Source organism: Caretta caretta, chromosome 24, assembly GCF_965140235.1.
Source record: "Caretta caretta isolate rCarCar2 chromosome 24, rCarCar1.hap1, whole genome shotgun sequence".
In the NCBI taxonomy this organism is placed as follows: Eukaryota; Metazoa; Chordata; order Testudines; family Cheloniidae; genus Caretta; species Caretta caretta.
Window position 1 is genome coordinate 5,185,301 of NC_134229.1, and position 24,272 is coordinate 5,209,572.

General features: G+C 53.6%; 1 protein-coding gene across 3 annotated transcripts in view; it reads right to left on the minus strand.

The window, feature by feature from the left end:
- IQGAP3 (IQ motif containing GTPase activating protein 3) overlaps positions 1-24,272 on the minus strand; it is a 56,403-nt gene that overhangs the window by 24,668 nt on the left and 7,463 nt on the right. For all 3 annotated transcript variants that reach the window (XM_075122800.1, XM_075122799.1, XM_048828670.2), the window contains exons 6-29: positions 22,521-22,588; positions 21,557-21,670; positions 20,792-20,970; positions 20,244-20,331; positions 19,151-19,314; positions 18,666-18,753; positions 17,390-17,553; positions 16,823-16,983; positions 16,062-16,186; positions 15,812-15,975; positions 15,411-15,501; positions 14,587-14,754; positions 13,582-13,724; positions 12,551-12,721; positions 11,840-11,923; positions 11,258-11,329; positions 9,535-9,604; positions 8,857-9,065; positions 6,911-7,063; positions 5,798-5,961; positions 4,799-5,023; positions 4,568-4,708; positions 3,305-3,389; positions 2,627-2,859 (exon numbers count right to left, since the gene is read on the minus strand). In XM_075122800.1, coding sequence (XP_074978901.1) covers positions 2,627-2,859; positions 3,305-3,389; positions 4,568-4,708; positions 4,799-5,023; positions 5,798-5,961; positions 6,911-7,063; positions 8,857-9,065; positions 9,535-9,604; positions 11,258-11,329; positions 11,840-11,923; positions 12,551-12,721; positions 13,582-13,724; positions 14,587-14,754; positions 15,411-15,501; positions 15,812-15,975; positions 16,062-16,186; positions 16,823-16,983; positions 17,390-17,553; positions 18,666-18,753; positions 19,151-19,314; positions 20,244-20,331; positions 20,792-20,970; positions 21,557-21,670; positions 22,521-22,588 — 3,324 coding nt within the window. The remainder of the gene's footprint in view (positions 1-2,626; positions 2,860-3,304; positions 3,390-4,567; positions 4,709-4,798; positions 5,024-5,797; positions 5,962-6,910; positions 7,064-8,856; positions 9,066-9,534; positions 9,605-11,257; positions 11,330-11,839; positions 11,924-12,550; positions 12,722-13,581; positions 13,725-14,586; positions 14,755-15,410; positions 15,502-15,811; positions 15,976-16,061; positions 16,187-16,822; positions 16,984-17,389; positions 17,554-18,665; positions 18,754-19,150; positions 19,315-20,243; positions 20,332-20,791; positions 20,971-21,556; positions 21,671-22,520; positions 22,589-24,272) is intronic.

The following is a 24,272-nucleotide window of genomic DNA, read 5'->3' on the forward strand; positions in this document are numbered from 1 at the left end:
AATCCAGTCCAGGATTTGGGGTGAGTAGGGAACAGGCTGTGGAACTAAAGAACCAGAGAGAACCACTGGGCCTGCCTGTGTCCAGCAGCCTCAGTAGAGAGAATGCCATTTAGATTCATCACAGCCCAGTCCTCGCTCTTCTGTATCCTCAGGGGAGTAAAGCAGGAGTGATACCGTAGGAAATTTCACTGCAATGCCTTATTGATCCAGTGACGGGAAGCAACAGCTGCTGAGCATGCAACAGCTAATCCCAAAGCTACACTGTTTTTTGTATCTTCCTGTGGCCCAGGTCGCACTTCGAGACACGCTCCTGGGCTCGCTTGATCCCAGGCTGGTGAGTACGGCGTTCCAGGCTGCAGGTTCTGCACCCGTCATGCTCTACGGTCCATTTGGCGGGGGGCGTACATTGCAATCGAAGGGTGCCTGCAGCAGGTGTAGACACACCCGAGCTCACGTGGCTTTAGCTAGCTCAAGTGAAAACAGCAGTGAAGCCCAGATAGCGTGAGCTGTACAAGTCCATCCGGGGTACACAGCAGAGTGGCCGCAGCTTTGCTGTTGTTACTCAAGCTAGCTCCGGACTGTCTTCGTGTGGTCTGACTGCAGGACCGTACGCCCTCGGCATAACGCCCTTCACAGTTACAAGCCTTGCACTACAGCGAACCCGGATTGCACCTTGAGCTCCTGCTGCTGGGCTCGAGGTGTCAGCCACCGCCGTCCCCCGCCCCACCTCCCCGCAGGACTCTTTCCCTAGAACAAACCCCTGGCTATAAGGGACGAATGGTTTGGATCCCCAGGGGTTCGTTATAGCGAGGGTGTACTGTATCAGCTTACTGCCTACCTGCTCCGTCCTTTGGGTTTTTGTGATGCATTAGCTAGGGGCATGTGCTTTTGGGCACCCAAACAGGCTAGAACTCACCAAAGCAACGAGGCGTGAAAGGCTGCAGCATGGCTGCGTTACCATATCCTGCATCACCCTCTGCTGCCCCTTTAAGAACACACAGCTCCCACTTCTAGGTGCTCTTCTTGCAAAGTGCCGTCTTCCCTCAGCTCCCCACTGGAGTCTGAGCACCTCACAGGATCGGGCCCCTTCAAGCAAATCCCAGAGATTTGACACTCTTTGGGGCAGGGACGGTCGTTTTGTTCTGTGTCTGTGCAACACCTGGCAATGTGGGTGCTTTTTCAGGACTGAGACCCCTAAGAGACACTGTTATATAAATAGGAAATCAACCCTGATGACCCTGGTCAATAATCGGGCCTCAGCCTGGGACTGGAGCCCGGTGCTGCTCCCCATACAGATAGACCCTCTGCTGTTTTAATTCTGCTCTGCAAACTACCGCATTAGCCAAGTCCATCAGCTGTCCCCCGAGAACAAGGTGGAGAAGCAAACACATGCATTCTTCTAAGTGCCTAAAAGGTTTTTAATTACGGACTAATTTATTCACTGGGGCCGACAGGAGTGCCAGGAATGCTGTTTAATCATTGCACATTCGTTTTCACTCTGATCTGCTTATTGAATCCTGATGTACCAAAGGGGCACATGCTAATTACTCTCAACTGTTGCCAAATGCTAGAAATGACAGAGGGCTGGGGAGGGAGAGGGGGAGGTGGAAGAGTTGCATGGAACCCCCCCAGGCTAGTGTGGATACAGTTACCAGTATAAAGGAGCGTATACTGGATAGTCACCCAGGTTTGGGGAACTAACATAAGTTATGCTGATCTAAGCACAGCAGAACCTCAGAGTTACGACCACCAGAGTTACAAACTGGCCAGTCAACCACACACTTTATTTGGTCTTGAAAGGATACAATCAGGCAACAGCATAGACTCCAAAAAAGCAAACACCGTACAGTGCTGTGTTGAACTACTAAAAAAAATAAAGGGGAAGCAGCATTTTTCCTCTGCATAGTAAAGTTGCAAAGCTGTATTAAGTCAATGTTTAGTTGTAAACTTTTGAAAGAGCACCCATCACGTTTTGTTCTGAGTTACAAACATTCCCGAGGTGTTCGTAACCCTGAGGTTCTACTGTACAGTCATTCTGGTATAACTGAGTCCACACTATGGTTTTACTGGTGTAGCTAGATCAGTTGCTTAAAAAAGAAAAAAAAAAATCACTCCCCTAATTATGATTACTTATTTGTATTGTCAAAGTGCCTGGGAGCCTGTGCCATGGAGCAGGACCCCATGGTTCTACCGGCTGTAAAAACACATAACAAAGGGACAGTCCTGGCCAGTTTTTAAGTGTAGATCCTCTTTTCCACCCAGGTCCCTAGCTAAGAAGTGAGCTGCCCTCAAAACTCAATTAAGCTTTGCTGTTACCCCTCCCCCCCTTTGCAGCAGCATTAGCAAAAGGAAGTCTGGCCTTGTGGTTGAGACCTTAGCCTGGAATTTAAGAGACCTGGATTCTGGTCCCAGCGCTGCCACGGACTCCCTGCAGGAGACTCGGCAAGTCGCCTTGTCTCTCTGGACCTCAGTTTCCCCATTTGCAAAAGAGGGATGAACAACACCTCATGTCAGCCTTGTTTGTTTCAATTAAGCTCTTTAGGAGATAGGAGCAGTCTCACTACATGTACGTACAGTGCCTAGTGCAATGGGACCATGGCTACAACCGCCATCGCATGGCACCAACCTGAACTTAGAGTGGGTTTCTTCCAGGTACTGGTTCACCACCCGCAGGTGGCTGTTTTCCCCCTCGAACATCTTATTGGCCGCCGCGTGCTGCAGGATCTTGGCAATGGAGCCCAGGTTGCGCCGGTGCTCAGGGTGCAGGGCCACGCCAGCAGAGATATCCACGATATCGAAGCCGTCCGGTGCCACCACGGCCGGGTTCATGAACCGGTAATAAAGCAGGTTCCCGACAATCTAGGGGGCAGCAAGCAGAGAAAGGGAAATATTACTACTGATGATGCCTAGCTCTTACGTGGCTCTAGCCTTGTCTGGACGCAGCCTAAATCTTTGTTCTAGGCTATAACACACTGGTAGTTTACTGTACAGCTTTACAGTATGGGGCCCGTGAAACACAGTTCAGGAGTTCTGATTGCAACCCACAGTGGGCAGCAGTGCCCATGCACTAGCCAGCTCATTACACTAGGATTATCCCTCTTAAACCGATGGGGAAATGGAAGCACAGAGCAGGCATGTGACTTGGAATAACTGGAATCCAGATCCACTAGGCCACACTGCCTCTCTGACAGGATGCCAGTGGGGAGGGCAGAAAAGCTATCCAACGCCTCTCCAGACTCGACGTTCAGAGGCAGCCATCTGCAGCTGCCGTCACCTTGCCTAGCTCTCCGCGTTCTCTACGCACCTTGCAGATCTCCTCCTCACCGGCGTCTGGGAATTTCTCAGCCAGGGATGTCTTCAGGACTTTGGCCACGTAGCGCATCCCGTAGCTAAGAGAAATCAGAGAAGAGGCTCATTACGTGGGCAGAGGTCAGCCAGCAGGCTTAGAGTCACATACGCCAAGGCCAGAGCCCGTTAACAATCATCTAGTCTGGTCTCCTACACAACCTCTCCCAAGGGTTCCTGAATCCAGCCCAGGACAGCAGATCTATGGGAAAGAGATGCAGTCTTGAGATGCTGGGAGAAATCCACTGCACCCATAGCCCAGTTGTTCTAATGGCCAATTACCCTCCCTATTAAAAATCTGTTCCTTATTCATTATAAGTGCATTGGTGTCTTTGTTCTGAGTTTGTGCAGCACCGAGCACCGTGGGGTCCTGGGCTGTGACTGTGGCTCCCCGGCACTGCAACAAAAACAGCGACTTGGTACAAGTGACGTCTCCACAGCCAACAAAGCCCAAGCCAGGCTCGACTTTCCCTGGGCCAGACCTTGCCTAAATGACAGTGTAAGCTCTTTGGGGGCGTCTTCCTGTACGTGAGGCCAGCCTGTGGTGCCATAGGCCAGCCTGCGAGCCTCTCCGAGACCTCTCAAAGCCCTCTGCTCTCTCTTAGGTAATCTCCATGGCACCACTCTCCTGCGTATGGAGGTGCAGAGTATTACCCAGAATATTATCCCCATTTTACAAATTGGAAGGGGAGGGAGGGAAACTGAGGCACGACTTGCCCAAGGTCAGGCAAGGAGGAAGCCCAGGTCTTTCAACTCCCAGTCCCACATTTTAACTGCTAGATCCCACTCCCTCTCCATTACCGGTATCTGAACTGCAGAAAGGAGAGTTGCACTCCAGGAAACGCAAGCAAATCAGAACAGACCCACACCCTACTTCTGGATCAGCGAGTAGGCACCTGCAGCAGGAGACGCCTCCCACAAGACTCGCTAGATGCATTTTTCCTTGAAAGCACCTTTGGCATTCATTAAACTAGCATGAAGAGTCCTGCCTGACCCCTCTCCTCTACAGGTCTGAGCGCTCCATGGAGGAAGGTTGGGACTGTCATCCCTGCTTTACACATGGGGAAACTGAGACACAGAGCAGGGACATGACTTGCTCCAGGTCATACAGCAAGTCAGGGGCTGAGAGTAAAACCCAGATCTTTTAGCTCCCAGCCCAGTACCCTTTCCATTAGGCCACTCTGCCTCACTGACTGTAACAGACAGGCCCAGGGCTACCTACGGAATTTTGTCCACGGAAGAGGTGATGGCAGAGAGGAACTTGTCTGTCACTGCCAGGAGGTTGCGGATAGAGATGTCCAGGCGACGCTGAACCTCGGGGTGGCTCAGGGCCTGGTCGGGGCTAACATCATATGGGAGCTTGCTGTGGACAGAAGAAAGACATCCTTAAGCATCAGCACGGGGCAAGCCAACGTGGCCTCTGTGGCAAGGCTAGGCGTGGGCCAGGCCTGACCTCTTTTGTCCGCTCTGAGACTCCATCTGGTTGATCCAGGCCTTGTAGATGTCCACGGGGTTGGTGCGGATGCTGAGGGTTTTGTCCTGCAGAACCTCCTGTACGGGGCCGCCCAGGATCTGGCGCAAGGCGTTCTGCCCGCGGGCATTCCGGTAAAAGCTCACCACCAGCCGGATCACAGTGGGGTTCCCCGTTAGGATGTCGCGGAGCTGGTCGACTTTGGACCTGGATGGGGGGTGAGAAAGGACAAAAAACTCTGATCTGGGCTCGAAGGTGCAGCCAGCACAAATAAATAGCCACTGAAGACAAGCAGCGCCGTTATTGTGCCGTAGGGATCTGCCGAGCTGTGGAATCAGCCTGCCTCCTGGTACCACTGCCTACCTCCTGCATGTATAGATTAGTCCAAGGGGATGCTGGTGGCATGGCATCTCCTCCAGAAGGCGTCCATGCCCCCCAGAGACGTCAGTGCTCAGACTCTAAAGGCCTGGCTGCACTAAACCCAGAGGTGGGACTGCAGCCGGCGTAGACGCACCTGAGCTAACTTGGGCACCAAGAGCAGCGAAGCCATGGCCGCACGGGCTCCCTGCCTGAGCGCGCACCCGAGATCTCAGCCGTGGCTGCACAAGCCGGCCTTCGCTGCTGTCGATGCCCAAGCGATGTAGATTAAAGCCAGCTCGGGTCTGTCTACACATGCTGCAATCCCACGCCTGTTTGCAGGCGAGCCATCCCCTAAGGGGGATAAGCACCATAACCTGGTCAATAGGCGTTTGGACAGGAGCTAGCCCTACGTCCTTGCCCAGACGGCTGTGGAGCGTAAGCATCCACGTGTCTCAGAGGGTTCTAGGAATACAAGAGGCATCCAGATGAGACGGTTTCATCTGAATGCAGGGAAGAGACAGACGGACAGCTCCTTGAGACAGACAGGCGTTCAAGCCCTGGGATCAGGGCAGCCCTGGTTGGCCAAGGGAGGCCAAGATGGTATGTGCCCATCGCACTTACCTGATCTCCTCCTGCAGGGCGGTTTTGAAGAGCTGAAGGAGCAGGTAGGCCTCTCGGGGATTGGACGCGTAGTTGTAAAGCGTGAAGACCACCGATTCCATGAACTTGGTCGATTTGTTCTGGGGCATCTGGAAAATCAGCTTAGCCAGGTACACAGGGTGGGTCTGCGGACAAAGGAGAGGTGTTAAAGAGGAGAGCTATCCTGGGGTCTGAGGGCTGGAACAGTCAGCGTGGTCTGGTGACTACAGCCCTGGACTGGGAGACCTTGGCTCTTTGCAGCTCTGCCATTGACCTACTGGGTGACCTTGGGCAAGTCACTTCCCTCTCTGTGCCCTCCCATCCTTTGTCTTGCTTGATTAGACAAAGCTCTTTGGAACAGGGACGGTCTCTTGCTGTGTTCACATGCAGGCCTAGAACAATGGGGCGCTGATCTGTTATGACCTCTCGGTGCTACTGTAATACTAGATAACAAATTAACACCCATCGCAGGAAAACTAATGAGCAGATCCCAGCGTCACAGCCCCCTGGGATGCAAGCATGCATCCCTGCGCCTGGCTGGGACAGGTGACAAAGCATCCTGTGATGGCAACTCAGACGTGGCGCTTCCTTTTAAGGAGGGAGCTAGCCCAGACCGAGAAGGGAGCCCCAAGGTCAGAGGAAGGAGTCCTCACAGAGCATAAGGCCAGAAGAGACTCTTGGATCAAGAGCCCCAGGTGCCAGCAGTGCCCAGGTCCCTGCAATGGCAGGGAATTGATTCAGCGAGAGATGCTCAGGTGATCCCCGCCAGCAAACCACACCCCATTTCTGCATCAGTGAGAAGACACTTGCACTAGCCACTGCCTTAGCTGGATGTGGCTTTAGGAAAGGCCAAGGCAGCAGAATCCAGGCTGAGCAAGGTTTCCATCTGATCGGACATTGACCTGTTGGTAACCCCCTGCCTGAAGATGGGGTTGTGTGCGGACTCCCTGAGCCCACATGCAGTCCCTTCATGGAGCTGAGCTGAGGAAACCAAGGCAGCAGACACGTGACCAGATGAGTGGGTTGGTGGGGATGCAGACTGTTCCCCCCACTCCCCAGCAACAAATGGCCTCCCAAAACCAGCAGCCAGCTCACCTGCAGCAGGTAGAAGAGGTGCTGATAGGCCTCCAGCTTCTGGCGCTTCTCCTTGCTGAGCGACTTGAGGCCCTTCTGTTTGTCGATGGCCATCAGGTTCGACAGCTGCTCTTTGTTCTTCTTCGTTAGCTTCTTGCAGTGGGAAACCACCTCCTGTCATGGGGCAGGCGAGCAGACACTGGTGAGGTTAGCAGGAGTGCCTAGGTGATTTAGGAGCATCCACCCCATTGACATAGTTGAAGCCGAGTGACTTGGGAGCACAAGTCTCATTGGACTTGCAATGGGAATTGTGCTCCTAAATCTTCTGGGAAAATTCCACTCCTTTGGGCCTTGGGATTCACGCAGCTTTGCCATTTACACACCATGGGGAAAGTCATCCCCCATCAAACCACACCCACCAACTCCTGGCTCGCTCTGCGTGCTGTTGGCAGGCTCCCCATTCCCCAACAGGCCTCATGGAAATCAGCAAGGTGCTGCTGACCGCAGGCAGTGTGATTTAGTGCATAGCGCCGGACTGGGAGTCAGGACACCTGGGTCTATTCCCAGCTCTGCCACTGGCCTGCTGGCGACCTTGGGTGAGTCACTCTCCTGTCCTGTGCCTCAGTTTCCACACCGGTAAAAATAGGGATGTGATATTGACCCGCTTTGAAGCGCATGGATGAAAAGCGCCACAAAATAAAAATAAATACGCAGCTCTTATACATTGACCCAGCTCATCAGGGGCTGGATCCGAAGCCCCCTGAAATCAGGGGAAAGATTCCCGCTAACTTCAGTGGGTTCTGAATTAAGCCCTGTGACAGATATGGCAATAACCTGGACAAATGTCACCGCATTAAGTTACGTCTTATTGAATTCAGGTTCGGTATCGTTGTAGGGCAGGGATTGTCTACAATTCCATGGGGGAGGGGAAACCCCAGCCCTCCAGGTTCTCCAGGGACGGGGGTGGGTAGCATGATTAGGCAAAGTCCCTGAGGTTGTAACAGCTCCCAAGACGTGCCCCCGGCTGGAGAGGCTGGCATATACTGGTTCACGCTGGGTTCTCTAGAGACCTAACAAAGAAAACCCCTGAGTTTGAACAGGCTCAGGGCCTGCTTTCAGATCCAGCAAACGGATGGGACCTTCTGTCCAAGGGGGGCCCAGTCCTTCCTGGGAAGGGTTGGAAGGACTTCACTTATTTATGGGGTGGGGCTGGGGCTTGTTCTTAGCTACCAGCTGCTATGAACTTGTGACCATAGGAAACCCCCTGAGTGGGGTTTGAAGGACTGACCACCAACTGGAGCGCTTACTGGACCTTGGGTGATCTCTGGTCAGCTTATTAGCACACATATAGGTTTTACTGTTTTTAATCTGTGTTTTCTCAATCTTGCTTTCACCTGAAGAAGAAATCTGCTTGTTTAGAAAGGGCTGGGTGACCACTTACACCTCTGGGCAATTAGGCTGTTTATAGCCTCGGGGGAAAAAGCAAAGGAGGACTGCTTAAACAGTCTGACTTGCTAGGGAATTCGCAGTATAGTCAGAGAGCTGGGGAGTCTAGATACCCTGGTCAGGAGAGAGATGCTGATCTCTCCCCGAGAGGGGACAACTGGGGAGCCAGATGCCCTTGGTAGGATACAGAGGGGGAATAGAAGTGCAGTCGCCCTGAACAGAAACAAGCCCGAAGGGCCAAACTCAGTTCTGGCATAAGCAGGCATAGCTCCATGCCTACACAAGGACTGGATTTGGAAGGATGTTTTCCAGAGGCACAAACAGGCACATAAAAGGAGCCTAGAGGGTTTAGGAACGCTAGTTTTAGTCTAGTCCAGGGCAGTGACTCCAGAATCGCACTGGTGTAACAGAGCAGAGCCTGGCCCCTGAATGGGAAAGTAGCATGAGTGGAGAAAAAGCCTTGGGACAGCTGAGCTACTGCCCCGATTACGCCCCCCCCACCCAGCCCGTGACCCCCTGACCTGCAGCGTGATCCTGTTCTTAACCAGAAGCCCGATCTTGATGTCCATGAGGTTGAGGTCGCTCTCCAGCTGCTGGTTGGAGCGGATCCTCTTCACCACCTCCTCCCGCAGCTTCAGCAGCTCCGACTCCTCCCAGAAGTCATGCTGGCTCTGCTCCAGCAGGTGGGCGAAGCGCCGGACAATGCTCAGTGGCGGGTCCCTGGCGTGGACTGGCAGGGGACGGAGGGAAATCTCCCTTGAATGTGGTTAAATGGCTACTGAGGGCTTGTCACGCTCAGGGCCAGCATAAAGGGGCCTTAAAAAGTGGGTGGAAATGGGAACCAGGAATCCCCCCTGCACCGGGGCCTCCCCGGACAGCATGGAGTTAGTGTAAGGGCTCTGCACCTGCTCCCAGCATAAGCTTGGATAGGGGGTGAAGCCAAAGCATGCTGCTCTGTGGCTATTTGTTGATTTCAAGCTCCCTTAGGGAACACGGCCTGAAGTTAGAGCAGCCCTGAGGCTGCTCTACCGTACACCAACGGGCTGGCATGGTCTCTGCATAGCACCAGACTTCTGGGACTGCAAAGGGGGCTTCAGCCCATACCCGAAGTGTAGGAATGGTAATGAGAAGGCAACATCCTTGCAATTAATTAAAGGCACATCTGTATTAAAAAAAAACCTAGACAGACAAGCACTTACCCAACATCCTGTAATCCCCACGGGCCTTGTTAGCTCTCACAAAAGCCTGGATTTTAATTACAGCATTAATCTGCCAAGACAAACAGAGGGGAAGAGGGATGTTTCCTACAGCGTCCCTGCAGCAAGCAGCAAGTGTAAAGAGAGAAAAAAAATATACCAGCCATGCAGCTAGCAAACTGATTAGCTGGGTGTCGGGCAGAGGGAGCATACTCATTGGGATCAGACAGTGAACTCCTAGTGCCTAGTCAGTCAGATGCCTGAGGAAGTAGTTTGAGCATGGGGCAGGGAGTCAGGACTCCTGGCTTCTATTCCCAGATGTGAAGCTGTGTGTCATTGAGCAAGTCATTGACCCCCCTCTGCCTCAGTTTCCCCTTCATCTGCAAAGTGGGTTTACTCTCTTCCTGGCTCACAGGGGATTTGTGAGGGTTTATATGTTTGCAGAGTGCTTAGGGTAAAATATCCAAAAGCATCTAAGTCAACAGGACTTAGGAGCCATGGTCACTTGGATGCTTTTGAAAATTTTACCCTGGGTCTTAGCGGCTGTTGCTTTCTTCAGGAGCCGCTACATTTGGCAACAGCCTAAATGAACTCCAGACACTCGGCTTCTCAATTTTCGCACACACCCCTTTACCCCAAACTTTCAAAGCGGATTAGTGACCTTGGGTGCCACACCTGAGTGGTCTTAAAGGGGTCTGATTTGCAGGGGGAGAGTGCTCGGTGTGACGTTCACAGCACACACACAGAAGTTAGATTAAAAACCTAAATCCTTTTGCTAGAAGGTTGCAATGTTTCAACTTTATTTCTTAGAATTCAGAACACACAAGAACCCAAAAACAGAGAGAGAGAAAACAGACTGCTCCCTAAGGCGACAAGGCACCGCTCACCCCACCTTGCTTTAAACTGGTTCTTTACCAGTTGATCAAACACTTACTCAAGAACCCCCTAGTCTGCGAGCAGGGCCAGGAATGAAGGAACCACACACCCAAACGCACACATGCGGCTTGCAATTCCGACACCATCCTCAATACAACGCACTCAGTCCTGTCTGAAAAATCAGCCTTCTTGAGGAGGCTCTCATCCGGCACCCAAGATCACTAGGCACTGACAAATGTGGGCCTTTGGACATGGACACATCCTCACTTTAGGTCTTTTTCTGGAGACTTGTATATTTCAGGTGCATACTTATATAGAAATCTTGCAACCTAGGGGCAGATTCTAGCACCCCACCTAGAAACACAGAGCTCCTCCCTCATCCCTGGGTCCCATGCTGGACCTCCACACAGTTATTTTGCTGATTCACTTTAAGAGGGCTCCTCTTTGCTCCAGAGCAAGATACAAGAGGATTTGAGGGTCTCCCTCAGGCAGAGGAAGAAGAGGGTCTAAGGACTCTCAGGGTAAGTTTACACTGCAAGCTGGGGGTGTAACACAGTTGTGCTAGGTCTCCGCAGGCTCGCTTGCTAAAAATAGCACGTGGCCACGGTAGCATGGGCAAGGCATCTTGAGTCCATACCTAGCATCTCTGATAGGCACGCACTTGGGATGGCTGGCCCGCCCACCATCACCAGTGTCTATTTTTAAGCACGCTAGCTCAAGTAAGTCTACTTGAGCTGGGGAATCACCCCCCCTCTCCCAGTGTGGACATCCTCTTGCAGATGGACTGAGGGTCTCTTTTCATAGCCTCTGGGGTTATATTTTCACTTGCACTCCCGGATCAGCCACTCACGTTCTTCCTGAAGTAGCGCAGCCGTTCCCGGTACCTTTTACGAGCTCGCCACATCCTCACATAGGCCTGGATCTGAGAGGAGGGAGCAGAAGAGACAGAGACAGATTTGGCCATTTTAACTGGACACAGGAAGCCTTGGAGGGTATTCTCCGTGACAACTATTGGATCCATTTCCACGTAGGCGCCCTTATTCCCTCTACACAGCACTAGGGGGCGCTGGGCTCCAGCGGGTATCTTTTCTGATCACAGATAATGCCAAGATTTTTGACAACCGTGGCGCTCTCGGCAAGAATTTTGGGTGTCACCCACCTAGGGTCAACATCCAGTTTGGGAAGCTATGTCCTGCCTCCCTAAGTCTCCCCCTGCAAGTAGATGCAGTGACTTAGGACAGAAGTGAATAATGTATTCTTGTTGCTGTGAAAGAGCTGTTACCTTCCACCCCAGAGGTGGCTGCATTGTCACTGGGATCCCCAGATCTAGATGGGAAAAACAGCTGACAATAGGATGTTGTTGCTACTAGAAAACAGAGGAGCAGGGCGGGGAAGGGGGGTGGGATTACAGAAGCAGACAAGGCTCCAGTACCTTTATCACAGCATCTCTGGTTTTTTGCAAGTACCATAATCTTTGCAGGTAAGCACTGCGCTGTCTGTATCCTCTCCAGCATGACTGGATACACCAAAAGGGAAAACAAAAAAAAACAAAAAACAAACAAACACACACCAATGAACTATAGCATGACATTTCTGGGGTGACCCAAGGCACCAGTTTACAGCGTGGGAGAGCCTGGTCTGTGCCCACAGGAAGAAATCCTCACACCTCTGCCAGCTGCTGGCAGCACAAGCTGCCCTAGGGAGGCTGCAGATCACTCCCAACAACCCCTACTCCTCAGCTCATCCTGCCTAGGTTAGTCCTCAACAGAGCCTACAAAACCAGGGCTGCAAGCCCCTAAAGAGAGAGGCCTTCAGCTGTCACCATTGCATTGCTGATTCGGCTTGTACGTTCCACCCTTCCCCCTACCCTGGGTGTGCCTTCTCAGATGGCAAGCTCTTTGAGGCAGGGACTGGCTAGCACTCTGTACAGCACCTAGCACACAGGTCCCCCGTTCTTGTCTGGACCTGAGGCCCTACCATAATAGACAGGATGAATAATAAAGCTGTTCTACTCGGTGTAAATGGGGGGTAATACCGGAAGTGGTCAGGATGCCTGTACAACGCCCTGAAGACCCAGCGCGATAGAAATGATGCCGTGCACATCAGCGTGTGATGGGCTCAGCAGTTCGGCAGCACTCCTCACTTGGATTTTGATAACAGCTGGTAACTGCTCCTGCAACAGATGTCTGCGGGCCACGAGTTCCTGGCGGACAAGGTAGCCCCTCATGCGGGCCTGCAGCCTCACGATGAATCCAGCGTTGGATTCCCAGAGGCGTTCCCGGTCGTGGGCCACGGTCACGCCCGTGATCGTCGACTGCAGAGATAGGACACACAGATCAGTTCAGGAAGACTTTGTAGATGTCAGACGCATGTACACCATCCACCAACGAGAAGGGAACACCCCCGGCTGGGTCAGCAGCTGGAATTGAACTCAGGCCACCTGGACCTAAAAAGCACAATCAGCTGCTGTTTTGATCTAAAGAACCAGATCCAATCAGCTCAGAGGCAGGGACAGACTCAGAAGCTTCTTACGTGGTTGAGCCAACAGAGGGAGACAGAACCACACTTTACCAGTGCGGTTACACCCAAAAGCATATATGCTAGCAGGATTCCGAGACAGAATTGGATAATCCTGCGGCTGGAGAGTGCATAAAAATATCCCTTGGCTTTTGGAAGCACTAGAAACCCTCATGCTTCAGGGCATGAGATCATCTCTAACAGGGTCAGGAGGAAACATCTCCCGAGGGCAGGTTATCCTGTAGCAGCGGGATTCTTGCACCTTCCTCTGAAGTAGCCGGTACCGCTGCTGGAAATAGGTCACTGGGCTAGATGGACCCCGGAGCTCATCCAGTCTGGCAACTCCCATAAGCTGGATGTTTAAGAGCTGGGATTGGGTCATATCACTGGAAGCAACAATCTCTTTTGCAAGCCTCTGGGCAGACCAAGAGGGCTGGAGAACTAATGGCTTTGTTACGAACATCTCTGAAGCGCTCAGACATGTCCCAGTGGGACAACAGGCTAGAACTATGGATGCAGCCAGAGCATTTAACACACAGCGCGTTCGCCTGGACGCCTCACATATCAACATCCAGGGCCTAGCAGCAGCATGCCAGACTCTTCAGCAATACTCCAGCCACGAGGGCTTTGATAACAGCCCCAGCAACTGCCCCTCACCTGGATTTCCTCCCAGCTGAGGTGGATGGAGTTAAGGACACAGTCACGCGGCTGCTCCCAGCTGCCTTCGAAGCTCTGCAAGCTGAAGTAATACACACTGCCATCTTTCAGCTGGTGTCGGACCCAGTAGTGCTTAGCGTTCCCTGAGCGTTGCCATTGGGACAGGATTAGGGGAAGGAGAGCGTTAACACACACACGGCAAGAAGAGAGGCAGCTGCAGGGTTAAACTGATCCAGCAGCAAAATGGATTTCTCAAAATGGATTTCCTCCGATCAGGTTTTGAAACCAAGGCTCAGCTGACGGAACACTTAGGCAGCTCTCTATAGCCTTGTCCCCAGTTTCAGAGTTCGGCTTTCAACTCCTTGCTCTCCCCATGTACATCCAGAGCAAGAGCCTTCTCCCTCACATTAGATGCCCTTCCTATAGCAAGGATCTGTCAGCCCCCTCTCTGGTTTTGACACCTGGCTTGTCCTATTTCTCCCCTTGCAGTCACCCATCCTTCTTCTCCTCCATGAGCAGGAGCTGAGGTGCAGAGACTTGCCTAGAGTCAGTGGCAAAGCTGGGTCTCCCAAATCCCAGGCTAGGGCCCCAACCACTAGGCCATCCCCCTCGTTCAGCCAGGGGAAGCCTTGACGTCCCCCGCAATGGCCCAGCTAGCCCAGGACACTGTGTCTGACAGTAGCTGGTACCAGAGTGAATGGGGGAGTGTACAAAACAGGGCAGCAAGCAAGACCACCCAGTCTTCCCCTCGCAGCTGACGACAGTCAGAGGTTTAGGGCTGGCCATGTCTTTCCAGTGGGATGTGTGGAAATTGGGGGTTATTGACCTGGATTGCGGTAGCCCCTTGGGGTCCCAGTCACGAACTAGGGCCCATGGCGCTGTATGGACACGGAATGCTCCCTGCCCCAGAGAGCTATGGATGGTGGAGGCTAACCGATGCTAGCAGCTGGAGATGCAGCTCTGCCCCTGCGGTTTTCAAGGTCAGAGGAGTCAGGGGCCTTTTACCTGCTTGTCTCTTGGCAGCCAGGAGGGTGGCGAGCAGGGCCTGGTAGGCCCCTGCACATTCTGCCACAACGCCATGCAGGGAGACGTCCGGGTTCCGCAGCACGCGTACCGTCTGAGCCGGCTTCCCTTCTTTTATGGCCTGGTTGATGGCAGCAATACCTAGAGCCACTACGGGAAGAGAGAGGGAAGGCAGGGGTTAGAAAAGGAAGAGGGTACATTCATCCACTCACCCGCAGTGAGCCCAGCTTGGTCCATGCCTGCCTGGATGGAGGTCACCATGGACAGTGGTCTCCAAGCTTCCAACAGGGGAGTTACTGCTATATCGGAAGCCCAGGTCACCTTTGCAACAGCCATTCCCAGTGGGTAGTTAGCAGCCGGTTGCATGAAGCTTTGGAGATGGAGATTAATCCTTTGGGCCCCTGGGGAATGTGGATTCCAGACGGAACAGAGTACAGGTTTCTAGGGCTGCTCCGAGTCAGATTGCAATTGGAGGATCGGGGGGAGAAGCAAGGAGTCTTGGAAGGTATGGCCACCAGCACAGCATTCAGTTGTGTTCACTGCTGTGGCTTATGGCACAGCATCCCAGAACTCCCATGCCTAGCTCATCTTGCGAGGCCTACCCTGATCCCTGGGGCTGGCACTTTGGGACCTCAGATGAGTGTCTCTCGCAACCCCTGGAGAGTCAGGGAGGGCGGAAGACAAGCATCACAGGGCTAGAGAGTCTCTCCCCGTCCTGCATTTCTTGACGCATGGAGGAATAATGGAAGAGGGCTGGGCTGCAGCTCCAGCTTGAGCCTGCTTGAAGTTCGCTTCCGAGCCCTTACTTCTCTTAGCTGCCTCGGTGTCCTGATTGGCCTGGGAAACCCCTTGCTGGATCTCCTCCCACCAGAGAGCTGCTCCATCATCCCCGGTCACCTAGGAGACGGGAGGCAAAAAGCGATGAGCTGGGGCATCTTTACAAACCACACGAAGAGGCAGTGCTTCCATTAGGGAGATGCAGCCACCTCTGGGGAAGGGGCGGCTGGCAAAAACAGCATTTAACGGAGTGGCAGGAAGTTGGATTAAAAGCCCCAGGGCTCTTCTGGAAAGTGCAACAGGATCTTTTGGAACCAGGCGGAGCGAGATTGTTCTCTGCCACACACTGGTTTTAACATGTCCCAAGCAACAGTCTTTCCACCAGCCCGACAAGCTGCTGCTCTCTGTAGCGCAAAGCCGACTGGCCTACCTGGGCTTTCTGCCTTAGCGCGGTGGTCAGCACATCGTGGTAACGCCTTGCCCCCGGGAGAGTCACGGCAGAGAGCCCTGCAGAGGGCAACAGCAGAGCAGTAAGCGTCTTCTCCGGGTCGTTCTGCACCAGTGCCTCGTTGATCAGTCTGATGGCGAGGATCTCTGTGCCAGGGAGAACAAAGACAGCCGGTGAGTCAGAGCTCACTGCAGCTCACGGAGCCCAGCGCTCAGGTATAAAAGCCACTCACGATCGTTTTCTTCTCGCACTGCCGAGTTGGCGCTGTTCACGCAGGCCTGGATGTCATTCCAGTTCAGGAACGCAACCCCGGCTTTCCCAGATCGGCACTTCAGTTTCAACAAGTCATCAAAATAGCTGAAAGGGAAAAGACAGAGCCATTCCTTAGCCCATGACTGAAAGGTCCCGCATCTAAGGGGCTGAAAAACGCTGTCAGAAAACTTCAAAACGCCCCACCGCAGCAGGCAGTCTCTTGTTTTCCAAATGGGGAAACTGAGGCACAGAGCAGCGACGGTCATGCGGTGAGCCAATAAAAGAGGTAAGAATGGAACCCAGGAGTTCTGACTCTTAGTCCCGGCTTTAGCCACCCAGACCAGCACCCCTCCTGCCACAGGCAGAAAAAGAACCCAGGAGTCCTGACTTCCATATGCAAATTCACCGCTAACTTTCTTAAGGTAAGATCAACAATGGTTTCTCCCCCAGGCAGGAAGCTGGGTCCAAGCGGTGGCTCCTGCAGACTGCTGGGGAGATCTGCAGCCAGCCCCTGATGACATCTGGTAACAGAACCAGGTTACAGACAGAGTTTAACCCTTCAGATTGTGGGTTCCTGCTGGTCCTGTTTCACAGCCTCAGAAATCTCCCCACCTCACAACTTTCAGGGGCCTGGCTCTGTCATTTTCAAATGCCACAAAGCCTTTTAACTCATTCACGGCCAAGTCACTCCACTGGAATTGGTACAAGGGGCATCGTTCCCACCGAAATCCAGCCAATTACCGCTGCACGTTTGCATCCTCGATATCAGACAGACCCAGGGCAGGGCTGACCAGGCTACTCCAGAATCCATAGACATCCCCAGCTTCCAGCACCCGGTTGATCAGCGCCACGGCCGAGAGCATCTCCACAGCAACGTACAGTTCCTCCTGCCCCAACTCACCCTGCAGAAACCAGGGGGCGGGGGGGGGGGGGGAGGAAGGAAATGACAGATGCACACAACAATGATCCTTTTCTGCCCCCCAATCCCTACAGTACCCAACATGAATCAATTTACAGTGGGAGAAACTGAGGCACAGAGAGACTTGTCCCATGCTGTCTGTGGCAGAGATTGAACCCAGATCTCCAGAGCGCCCATCCAGTGCTTTGAGCACCAGGCCAACCCCCAACCCATGCCGCAAAGCGAAGAGAGTCACATGAAGAGGTCAGACAGCGATTCCCCAGCAGGGACTGCAGTCTGGGAAGAGCATGCCTGCGAAGGGTGGCCCCCAGGACAGCAGCAAAGAGCGGACTGTTTGAGAGCCTCGGAGGCCTCTCCTCCTCCCCCAGCAGACGCTGCCCTCTCCTCACCTGCGGATGCTGCCGCTGTAGCAGGGACAGCTCGCGCTGGTACAGCTGGGCGGCGAAGGGAAAGGCCTCGGGCAGCTGGGCCTCGGGGCTCATCAATTCTCGCGCCGTCTCCGTCGCCTCCCCCCGGCGGATCGAAGCGTTGATGCGGCTCACGGCCTGCCTCCCTGCGCACCAGCGGGGCGGATGAGGTCGGGGCAAATTAAGTGGGGGCTGGGGGGGTGCGCGTGGAACTCGGGGCTTGCACTCGAGCGGCCACGCTGCAAAAATAACGCTCCAGCTGTGTGGAGCGACTGCATCCCCGCTGCACAGTGAGCTCCAGCTTCAACCCTCCCTGACAGGCCGGCTATCTTAGCCCCACTGAACTCGAGCTAGAGAGCCGCGTGTACGGCCGGGAGCCGGGTTAGGGACAGCACTGTTACGATCCCGCCAGTGAAGACGCAGGTCTCCTGCAGCCCCAGCTCTGGGCTACTGAGGAATTGCCTTGCCCGGTTCCATTCAGCAGCGATAATCGTGGGGTGTTGAATTTGGGACGACGGGGGCTTCTGATGGCGGAGATCTGGGGCCAGGGCACGGCCCAGGCTGCCTGAATTCTGCTCACTACGCGGGGCTTTGCAACCCAGACACCAGGTGCTCCATGCTGATGGTCAGTTAACTCTTCTGGACCACGTGCACTTTGACCAGCTCGCCTGCTACGCAGGGGACTCAGGGCAGGCGCGATGCCCTCTGCCCAGGCACGGGACTGGCCCTAGCGGCTCTTTGCTGCCTTGGCAACAGTGTGGCATTGCAGGGCAGGGGGAGGATGGGTCCATTGGGCCAGGCAAAGTCCCCCCCAAGCAGGGACACAAGTTAGGGATGGCCCAAGCCCCAGCAGCTCCCAGAGGTGATGCAAGCTACCTCCCTTCTACTTACCAGCTGGCGCATGCCCCATCCCTAGAGTGGCCTGGGCATAGCCAGATGCCAAGCATGATGTTCAGACCCTCTCCAGCTGGGGCACTGAGACAGGAGAGGGAGCAAATGCAGCAATTGAACAGAGATAGGAAGTCCCTGTGGGGCAGGCTTCTCTCAACGATTTATTGGCCCCTCTGGCGAGGTGGCCAACAAAGGTGTCAGTTACAGGGGGTTTGTGGCGTGGGTCACTCGGAACTGGAGCAAGGCCTAGATGCATCAGGCAGGGGCCAAGAAGCCTGGATCTGGCCCCAGATTCATAGTGACCCTGGCTGGCCCCAGCTCGGTACCAGTCCCCTTCGCTGCATGGGGGGGGCTTGGCATGACTTACTGGCATGCTCCCGATCTCCCTTCTCATTGGCTGCGTAGACCCCCGCCTGCACCTCCTCCTGCTCCAGCAGGTCCACGTAGCCCAGCTCCTGCAAGGAGGAAAGCAGCAGGAGCTCACACACAGGGGGACCGGCCCAGCCAGCCTGCTCCCCTCCCAAGGCCACGCCTGCCATCCCTCCGAGGGAAGTTGCTCACATGCAGTCCGGCTGCAGCGCTTCCTGAAGGTCCACGTCACAGAAAGCCTTTAGAGCATGGGGCTTTCACTTGATCCAGACCTGACCCTGCATAGGGTGTCTGGACTCGTAGAGCCCGATCCCATAGCACCGCGAGCTGTTGGCCAGAGGGACATTACTGAGCTTTGGCAAGATGGATCAGCAGTATGAGCCGGTCTCCTCAGGAGGAGTCTCTACATCCCCGCCCAGTTCCTATCCCTGCAATATTCCTCCCCTCTCTGGTACGGGGGCTACATCCGCTGCTGGGCCTTACCAGTGCTTTCTGCTCCCGATCTGTACTCAGCTGATCCAAGTACCAGGCTGCGTTCTCCCGCTGCACACCACGCAGGGCCAGCACAGGATCCTGCAGGGCCTGGCACAAGGCTGGAGGGTCCTGCCTCTCCAGAGCATCGTCCACGTATTCCAGCGCTCCGTGCACTAGAAGAGAGGTGGTCATGCTCCAGGATACTTACGACTGGTGGCGTAGCACGCTCATCAGTAGAGCTCAAAGCTCTTCGCCAAGGAGGTCGTATCTTGATCCCCATTTTACAAATGGGGAAACTGAGGCACACAGAGAGGCAAGTGACTTCTCCAAGGTCACCCAGCAGGGTGGTGGCAAAGCAGAGAATAGAACCCAGGTCTAAGGAAGCCCAGTCTAGTGCGCTAACCACTAGGCCACACCCACTCAAGGTGGTGCCCCATTGACCTTTACCGGTGGCTAGGCCAACGTGAGCCTGCCACAGCTTCAGCCAACAAAGCTGCTCATGCACTAGAGGCTTGTGCTTCAAAAATCCAGAGATCTGGGGTTCGATCCCTGCTACCAGCCACCCACACAGGGGCAATGTATTAGGGCTTGTCTACACATGAAAGCCAATCCGGAATAAGGTTGTGAATTTAAAGTGGATTAACTATTCCTGATTAATCCACTTCCAAACCGGAGTTAAAACTAATTCACAATAAAGGCACTCATCCTGGAATAGGAGCATCTCCACCCCGGCAGTCAATCAGGCCGAGCGATTCTCTGTGTAGACAAGCTTTTATAAGACATTTACCCAGGTTACCGGTTTCAGGGATTCCCTTTGTGTGAGGGGAAGTCAGTGCAGGGGCCGTGTGGAGAACCTCAGGCTGCTCCTGGAATGAAACCCTTTGCCCCATAATGGAGAGGGAGAGATTCCCTGCCTATGGCTCCTGAGCAGGACTCTGAAAACAACCAGAGCAGAGGCCATGCCCCCACTAAAGAACCCAGCCTGAAACAAAGCCTTTTGGGAGAGCTACTTAGCATTGGGCAGATCTCCCACGGCAAGGGGACGTGCTCAGTAAGCAGCATTTCCACTCCAGCAGCTCTCGAGGGGGGTTGCTTTGCTCACCGTTGACTTTGTTGATGTTCCCTTGTATTTCAGCCTGAGTCAGACACCGGTCGTAAATATCCTCACTTTCCAGGCTCTCCTGCAGGTACTAAGAAGAGGGACAAGCCACCCACCATTGCATATCTTGGCCTAGACGCATTGTGCTACCTCCGAGCATGCCAGAAAGACTCAACCCCGCACCCCAAAGGCTGCTGCAGCTAGCCCTGGCTGCTGACAGCTGCTAGAGGAGAGTACAAGAGCACATGCCTTTTCTCCAACCGCACCCCGCTATCCACCAGCTCCACCCACCCAGCGTTCCTCCTGTGGCCAGGTCAGCGCTCCTGAAGGATCCTGCCCACTTCCTTTCCTGGCTGCAGAGAAATCCACCCTGCGTTTTCACTCGATCCATTTCAAAGACGACTCAAGCCCTAAACTTTAGGTGTCAAAGCACGAAGAGCATCCCCTGATCATGATGCACATCGCACCGCTGTGGTCCACATATAGGATAAGAGCCTACCACTACCAACAGGTAACAGAGCTTCTCCTTTCACTGCGTGCTCTGCCCTTACCCGGTTCCTGGCATTGCCAGCTTTCTCCATCTTCACCTGGTACAGCATCTCCTGGTAGACGGCAGCAAGGTTCTCTCGCAAGTTGAGCAGCACGGCGCTGGGATTGCGCAGGGCCACCATGGTCTCCTCCACCACCCCCCTCTCCACAGCTTCGTTGATGGCGAGGACGGCGGCGTGGACTACAGCAGCCATGGCAAGAAAGAGACAGACACGTAAAACCATTGGGTGGTCAGACGGGGAGCCAGAGGCTGGAGCGACAGGATTTGAGTCTATTTATCGGTGGCCCGGATCTACACAGTGACACAGCATTGCAACTCCTGGCTTTCCGGGGGCTTGAAAAAAAAGTCACCAGAATCCACAAACCCTGGGTTAGGTGGTTGCTCTCTACACAATGCAAGGGGAGAGAGGGACACCTGGGAATGGGATCCACAAAAGCCAGCATGCTAGGCAGGGAGGTGCCCAAGGTAGCTAATGAGAGATGCCAACAGGTCCCACCCCTCTCCCGGACTGGAGGCAAGGTTGTGATCCACAGCTGGGATCCACTCTCCTGGAGTCGGGGGTCTAAGCAGCATGCACCTAACTCTCCCTTGACAACCATTAGCCCTGTGGTTCGAGCGGAGCTGGACCTAGACCGACCTGTAAAGGGGACAAACACATTCAGGGGTTACAGAGCTGGATTAAGCCAAAAGAATGCAGGGAGAGACTCATCCGAGCACCGCTGCAGGAAAAAACACCGTCAGCCTTTATCCTAGGGAGTAAAATCACCTGCTGCTTCATCCACTGAGAGCTCGCTGGCGAGAATCCCACCGATCTTGCTGAAGGCTGGCATCTGGAGGCCGTATTTCTCCAGCTCCCGCTTCATGTTGTTAATTTCCTCCTCTGGAACAGAGCAAGCTAAATCAGCAAATACATGCCTGTTTGGTCCGGGGCCGGCACCAGACGCCCTTCTGACATTTCTATTTACCAGGAGGATGGCAAGCAGAATTCCCCAGGCAGGAATGGGCACAGGGGATGCCGGGCACTGTACAGAGACTTAACCCCCACCCTAAATAGCAGGTGATGTCAATGGACATCAGCCAATTTGGTCTGCGCCAGGAGCCCCCTGTGCAGTACCACAGGCTTCCCTGGAGCTGTACATGGGCACAGGGCTCCAGTGCAGAACCAGGGCCATACGGTAAAACGACATTCAGTGTCTCAACAGGGAAAACCTAACAGAGCTAAGGGAGCCAGCAGCAGCATGTGTTTCTGTCTCTAACATCAACAGGGCTGAATTGGGCACATACAGGGAGCCAGTCTCTCAAATGAGACAGTGTGGTCTAGTGGGTAGGACTGGACTGGAGTCAGGACACCTGGATTTTATTCCCACTTTTGCCACTGATCTACCCTGTGACCTTGGGCAAGGCACTTCCCCTCCCTGGGCTTCTATTTTCTCTCCCACCCTTTGTTCATCATGTCTATTTAGATAGTTCAGGGCAGGAATGGTCTCTTAACATGTGTATGTACAGCACCTGGCACAGCAGGCCACTGATCTCCTTAGTTAGCTACGGAGATAGAAAAATTGACTTTTTTTGTATCTCAGCTTAAACAAGGCTTCTTATAAATAAAAAGCCCGCTGAAGCGTCTCTTCTGCAGAACAATTCCAGAGATACAAGCAGTAAATACAGATCAGCTGGATTTAACAAGGAAACCCCCAGGAACTAGCCCAGATTTGTCCTTTACCATCCCATACCTGTAAAGTTCACTTTCCCGTATAAATCCTGGATCTGCGGAGCCAGCCCCAGCTTAAACAAGTATAAACTGAAAATTTAAAACAAAACACACTTCATGGATGAATTTAACAATTCAATTTTTTCCTGGCACATGGTAACACACACACACACACTATGGGGTTTTTAATCCCTACAGTAGAAGACACAGTAAGCTCTGTGGTCTGGTCATTAGAACGCAGAACTGGGAGATCAAAGTTCTACAATGCCAGCTCTGTGACTGGCTCGCTGTATGACCTCAGGCAAGTCACACCCCTTCCCTGTGCCTCAGTTTCCCCATCTGAGAAACAGGGAGGATACCCCCTTGTAAAGCATAGACACCAGCACTCTGTGATTCAGACTAGGTCTCTGCTGCCTTCCAGAGAGACGGAGGTGGTTGCTTGGACCCCAGAAGTGCTAAATAAACTGGACCCCATCTCTCCCGCCCTCTGCCAGTCACATGTGTTCAGTCAGAACCCCCCCTTGGCTTAAAAGGGAGGGGAGGCGCTGTCAGGGTGTTCTCCCCTTGGCTTTGGGGGGAGGGATAGCTCAGTGGTTGGAGCATTGGCCTGCTAAACCCAGAGTTGAGAGTTCAATCCTTGACGGGGCCATTTGGGGCAAAAATTGGGGATTGGTCCTGCTTTCAGCAGGGGGTTGGACTAGATGACCTCCTGAGGTCCCTTCCAACCCTGATATTCTATGATCACTCCACCCTTCTGCTCTGAAACAGCCCAGACCCAATGGCTTTACGGGCATGTGGCAAAGCCCCTCTTTATGTGCATTTGTGTGGGACGAAGGGGACTTAGCAACAGAGTATTTTATTTTTAATATTTTTAACCCCACAGGAGATGGGATTCGGTGGGATCAGCAGCGGGTCCCCCCCACCCCGTATTTTGCATAGATTGTATTTATAACATTTTGTCACGGCATTTAGAGTCTGTGGCAGGCCTCTCCATGTGCGTTTCAAAACCTAGGCTCAATATTCGCAAACCTGGGGGCCTATGAACGGACACCTAGGGTAAGTGGCCGGATTGTCAGAGGCACCGAGCCCCCCCTCACTGCTGCAAAACACCTCTGGGGAACAAATTTTAAAAGGACAGGGGACCTAAGCATAGAATTGGATAACCTCAATCCAGTCACGCAGATCCCACAGACACACCTACGTGCCCTCACTTGACATGCGTGGGAGTCGTCTGTCAGACATGGAGTTAAAGGATCGGGACCCAAATCTGAGAATTACTGGCCTCCGGAGAAAAACATACAATGGCCACCAGGGGGCGCAAGTATCATTGGTTAAAATCTACAGGCAAAAGACCCCTCAGTTCCGATAACTAGGGCCCTACCAAATTCACGGCCGTGAAAAACGCATCACGGACCGTGCAATCTGGTCTTCTGTGTGCTTTTACCCTAGACTATACAGATTTCATGCAGGGGACCAGCGTTTCTCAAGTTGGGGGTTCTGACCCAAAAGGGAGTTGCAGGGGAGGGAGGGTCGCAGGGTCATTTTAGGGGAGCCGTGGTACTGCCCTGTTTACTCCGCGCTGCCTTCAGAGCTGGGTGGCTGGAGCGCGGCGGCGGCTGCTGAGGGCCCAGCTCTGCAGTCCGCGGCACAGAAGCGAGGGTGGCAATAGGATGGCGCGGTAGGGTATTGCCATCCCACCCCAACAACTCCCTTTTGGGTCAGGACCCCTACAATTAGAATACCATGAAATTTCAAGTTTAAATAGCTGAAATCA